General features: G+C 58.8%; 1 protein-coding gene across 1 annotated transcript in view; it reads left to right on the top strand.

The window, feature by feature from the left end:
* The window catches only part of LOC139240482 (protein SET-like), a 17266-nt gene extending 13382 nt beyond the window's left edge, over positions 1 to 3884 (top strand). Inside the window, exons 5-6 of the mRNA XM_070869017.1 lie at positions 634 to 646; positions 1270 to 3884. Of these exons, the coding sequence (XP_070725118.1) occupies positions 634 to 646; positions 1270 to 1403 (147 nt within the window). The 3' untranslated portion in view covers positions 1404 to 3884. The remainder of the gene's footprint in view (positions 1 to 633; positions 647 to 1269) is intronic.
* Positions 3885 to 5579: the final 1695 nt, after the last annotated feature.

The raw sequence follows: 5579 nt of genomic DNA, 5'->3' as shown, positions 1-5579 counted from the left end.
CACAATTCTCTGGGTGAAGAAGTTTCTCCTCATCTCGGTCCTAAATGGCTTACCCCTTATCCTTAGACTGTGACCCCCTGGTTCTGGACTTCCCCAACATCGGGAACATTCTTCCTGCATCTAACCTGTCCAATCCCGTCAGAATTTTATATGTTTCTATGAGGTCCCCTCTCATTCTTCTAAACTCCAGTGAATATAAGCCCAGTCGATCCAGTCTTTCTTCATATGTCAGTCCTGCCATCCCGGGAATCAGTCTGGTGAACCTTCGCTGCACTCCCTCAGTAGCAAGAACGTCCTTCCTCAGATTAGGAGACCAAAACTGTACACAATATTCCAGGTGGGGCCTCACCAAGGCCCTGTACAACTGCAGTAAGACCTCCCTGCTCCTATACTCAAATCCTCTCGCTATGAAGGCCAACATGCCATTTGCCTTCTTCACCGCCTGCTGTACCTGCATGGCCAACTTTCAATGACTGATGTACCATGACACCCAGGTCTCGTTGCACCTCCCTTTTCCTAACCTACCGGGCTACGGACCGAGAGCTGGAAAGTGGGATTAGGCCAGGATAGGAGGCTCGAGGGGCTGAAAGGCCTCCTCCTGCTCTTAATTCTCATGTATTTGTGTCATCATAGGCCATCCCTCGAAGCGAGAATGACTCGCTTCCTTGCCAAAAAGGGATGAGTTCCCAGATGTTTCAATGAAGGACCCAATATTCCCGATCCCCGAACTACATCCTGAAGGGTGGGAGATGCCTGTGGGTGGATTTGTTTTAACGTGGGGTGACCGTTGCACACCAGCCACCACACGGGGCTTGGCAGAGCGAGGTCTGGGTCCAGGGGCAAGGGTTAACCAGGACGACTGGAGACCTGCTCTGCTGCACGGACCCAGTGCGCACAACATATCGCACACACTGTGTGGGCTGGGCCCCGTGCTGCCCCCTGGGCCCTCGGCTCTCCTGGGCCCCCCCCCCCCCCCCCCGAACTCGCGCCTCTCCCGGGCCCCCGATCACGTCCCTCTACGATCTCTCGCCGCTCCTTCGCCCCCGACCTCGCGGCTCCTGCCGTACCTGCCCGCGCTCCAATCACCGACCTGGGCCGTGGTGATGTCCCTCTTCGCTGCCCGCGCTCTCCTGCACCAGCTCGCGCTGCCCCCTGGCGCAGTGCGCCTCCACGCTGCTCCCGGGCCGCCGCGAGGGTTGGCGCCTCGGCGAGGGTGGTGAAGCGACACTTAACGCAGACGTGTGTCTCTCTTTTTCTCCCCCCCTCCAGGGTCGGATGATGACGATGTGGAGGAGATCGATGACGGGGAGGAGGAGGAGGAGGAGGAGGTGGAGGAGGTGGAAGAGGAGGGGGTGGAGGTGGAAGGGGAGGACGAGGGTGCCAAGGAGGGCGGTGATGGATAAACGCTCTCTCTTTTTCCACCCACCCCTTCCCCCGTCCCGCCCTCCTCCCCTCTCCCTTCAACCTTCCAAAAAAAAAACTAAAACCATTGAGAAACGGGTGCATTCGCTGGTGTGTGTGTGTGTGTGTGCGTGAGCGAGAGAGAGAGAATGCATGCGCGTGCGTGCACGCACGAGAGTGTGTGCGCATGTGCGAGCGAGACTGTGCGTGCAAGAGAAAGTGTGTGTGCGAGTGCCAGACAGAGTGAGCGAGTGTGTGTGTGTGTGTGTACAGCTTGTACTCCAGAGAGACAGAAACAAGGACCCGTGGGGAGTCCAGAGGCTAGCCTGAGCGTGTGTGTGTGTGTGTGTGTGAGGTGCAGCATTTCCTCCGGGGGGGGGAATCAGCCGGGATTCCCTCTTCTCCCGGGCACTGTCCGCCGATGTGTACCCCCTCCCCCCCTGCCCCCTTCAGCCACGACAAAACTGCCCCGGGCGCGGAGATTTCCAGAGGGGAACGTTGCCTGTCCGCGATCGCCCCCCCCTGCCGTGGCGCCCCCACAGTCGAGCAGCTCGCCATTGGGGGCGGGGGATTCGCGCGTAATCGCCCGCCCTCGATGTACCGCCGCATGCAGAAACATTCTCCTGTCTGCGAGGCGATCGGAAACATTTTGTTTTTAACGTTACACAATTCCCCCCACCCCACCCCACCCCAGCTGTAACCCGACTACAAGGGACCGTTCGCTCACCAGTGACTCATCTGTATCTTCAGGTGGTTTTGAGGTGGGACCCCTGTTCAGCTTTTGTCTTTTTATATATATAATTTTTTAATAACACGGTAGAGTAGAATGATTTTGTTACACTGGGTTCCGGTTTGCTTCCCGACCCCTTGCCGAACGCCTCTTCCCCTCCCCCCCCCCCCCCGAGACCCTGGTCCCTGCCCCGCGGGGGCTGATGGTTACCGTCGCAGCCTCCCCTCGGCCCCCCCCCCGCCTCCAAACTCCCGGCCCCCCTCCCCTGTCCACGCGGCCAAGCCGTGCTCCGGACGTTGCCACTAGGGCGGCCTTTCAGCGGGAACGCATACCTCGCGTGATCGCGGCAATTTGAACGGGCCGCGAGTCCCGTTAAAGGGGGGGGGGGGGGGGGCCCCTCCCACCCCCCGAAAAATTGGAACAATGATACCCGCTCTCCCGCCCGCAGCAACTAATTCGGCGGCAGAAATTGGTCCTCTTCCGAAGTTCTTTCTCCGAGGAGAGACGAGGTCCGTTGGGGGTTGGGGCAAAGGGAGATAATCGCACCCGATTTCCAGAGGGGAGCGTTGACTGCCTGCGATCTGGCGCCGGGATCGCATCCCAGCTGTGACGCCCCCCACGGTCGAGCAGCTCGCCATTGGGATTGGGGGGCGGGGGTTCGCGGGTAAACGCAGGCCCTCCCGGTACCGACCCGCGGGCAAACATTGTCCCGGGTCCCGGCGGTGTGCGGGGGGAGCGTCCAGTCATCGAAGCCCCATCCCTGGGGCAGGGGGCGAGAAAGGGGGCGGTTTTAGCAACGTCCGTCGGCCGGGGGGGGGGGCGGGTCCGTCGCGAGTTATGGGATGACCAAATCCGTAACCGAGCGGAAAAGGGCCTCTTTTTACTTGGAAACCCTTAACCCACCCCGCCACACGTTGCAAACCTGCGTCCCTGCTCCTAAACCTCGCGCGAGTGGCCTCGCTCAGCGCGTGGGATATAAAATTCTCCGCAGAGGGGCGTTTCGCAGGATATGTCGGCAGAGTTGATGGGCCCACGAAGAGTTTTTGTTCAAAATTTTACCCCCTGCAGGCGTTCCCAAAACTTGCCCCCCACGCTATTTTATTTTTTGGACTCCCCCCCCCCCCCCCAAGCTGGTTTGTTCTCTCTCTCTCTCTCTCTCTCTGACTGAGCGCGCGCACGCATGCGTGTGTGCACGAGTGCGTGTGCGTTCTTGGTAGCTTTTCTACGGCGCTGCGTGTATACACCGGTGGACAACGGCAATCCTTTGACGACGCTCAGCGAGGGGGGGGGGCTCCGTGGGCCGTTGGGAGCGGTGTCGCGGGAGGGGAGGGGGCCGCCTGCAAATTGCCTGCCCCTCCTCTGTGTCCGACCCCCCCCCCCCCAGCACACGCAGCCAGAGAGGCGGCAAGCGCTTCAAATGGCCGCCGCCGCCAGCTCCTGAAGCCCCGCGCAAGGCCGGAATCTGAACGGGCCGTGCGCGGACACTGAAAGGGAGCGCTGTCCCTCGCAGCCCCTTTGGGATCGAACCCCACCTCGTGCCCAGCGGTCCGCCTCTCCGGCACAAGAGCACCAGGGTTTGGGACTCCTCGGCCCAGTCCCAACGAGGGCAGCAAGGTGGGAAATGGAGAGTGCTCCCTGGGCCGTGTAGAGGGAGCTTTACTCTGTATCTAACCCCGTGCTGTACCTGCCCTGGGAGTGTTTGATGGGACAGTGTAGAGGGAGCTTTACTCTGTATCTAACCCCCTGTACCTGCCCTGGAGTGTTTGATGGGGACAGTGTAGAGGAGCTTTACTTTGTATCTAACCCCCTGTACCTACCCTGGGAGTGTTTGATGGACAGTGTAGAGGGAGCTTTACTCTGTATCTAACCCCCTGTACCTGCCCTGGGAGTGTTTGATGGGACAGTGTAGAGGGAGCTTTACTCTGTATCTAACCCCCTGTACCTGCCCTGGGAGTGTTTGATGGGACAGTGTAGAGGGAGCTTTACTCTGTATCTAACCCCCTGTACCTGCCCTGGGAGTGTTTGATGGGACAGTGTAGAGGGAGCTTTACTCTGTATCTAACCCCGTGCTGTACCTGCCCTGGGAGTGTTTGATGGGACAGTGTAGAGGAAGCTTTACTCTGTATCTAACCCCCTGTACCTGCCCTGGGAGTGTTGATGGGACAGTGTAGAGGGAGCTTTACTCTGTATCTAACCCCCTGTACCTGCCCCGAGAGTGTTTGATGGGACAGTGTAGAGGGAGCTTTACTCTGTATCTAACCCCCTGTACCTGCCCTGGGAGTGTTTGATGGGGACAGTGTCGGGGGAGCTTTACTTCTATCTAAGCGGGGTGCAGCAGAATCGAATGGGCGCCGCGGATAACTAGGCGGGGATGGGGCGGAGAGAAGCAGTCTGGCTGTGGATTACCCTCCATTTACGACGAGACGCTCATCGTCGCGCGCACGCTCCGGGGAAGTGGAAAGGGGGGAGGCGTCGCTGGATCGCGATCGGGCGCCCCCGACTGATCCCCCCCCCCCTCCCCCCCCCCCCCCCCCCCGATCTCCGTGAGACCCATGTGTCGTTCTCGCTCCCGAGCGACAATCCAGGCCTCCTCGTGATGGTGGGTGCGTGGGGGGGAAACGGGAATTCTTTTTTGTACCTGGTTCCGTCCTCGAATCCCGTAATCCCTTTTTTTAAAAAAAAAAAATAAGTTGAAATAAAGCACGCAGTCGCCCGCTGTATCGCGGCTGCGTTTGCAGTGACTGACGACAGACCCTGCCTGCGTGTGTGTGTGTGTGTCTGTGTGTGCGCGAGCGCGCGCGCGTGTGCGTGTGTATATAAACTTTTAAATAATGTCTCCGTGCAGCAATAAAGGCGACTTTCCCCCCCCCCCCCCCCCCCCCCTTCCAGGCGGGCTTCGCAGGCTTCGGAGTCAGCGCGCGCGCGCGCAGGCGACGAGATTCATCCTCCGCGATCCGTCCGTTCTATACCTGCTCCTCTCGGCTTCCGTGTTCCTTTTTATCGCCCAGACCTCGTGCTCGCACTGCGTTTAGCACGATCCCCCCCCCCTCCCGCAGTGATTTTTATTAGATTACACTTTGAATGACGAAGTCCTGCTTTTTTAAGGGCTTTTCGCGTCCCTTTTCCCCGATTATTTTATGTCGTTCCCCCCCCCCCCCCCCCCCATGTTGAGAATTTAAAACAAAAAAAAAACTTACGTTTTATGTTGTAATTAACTAATATTGTGTAGTTCTGCTTTGGAGTCCAGTTATTTTTCTGGCGGTTTTAGAGATTACCTGTTGAGTCAAAAGCACTGTAAGTGAGGCTCCTATTTTTGGCCAATAAATTCTGTTTTTTTGTCTCGACTTACTCATGAGGGGAGCGCCGCACTGCGCTGTCGGAGGGGCGGTACTGAGGAGCGCCGCACTGCGCTGTCGGAGGGGCGGTACTGAGGGAGCGCCGCACTGCG

The sequence above is a fragment of the Pristiophorus japonicus genome, chromosome 32, assembly GCF_044704955.1.
Source record: "Pristiophorus japonicus isolate sPriJap1 chromosome 32, sPriJap1.hap1, whole genome shotgun sequence".
Classification (NCBI taxonomy): domain Eukaryota; kingdom Metazoa; phylum Chordata; class Chondrichthyes; family Pristiophoridae; genus Pristiophorus; species Pristiophorus japonicus.
This window is presented reverse-complemented; position numbering and strand designations above follow the sequence as displayed.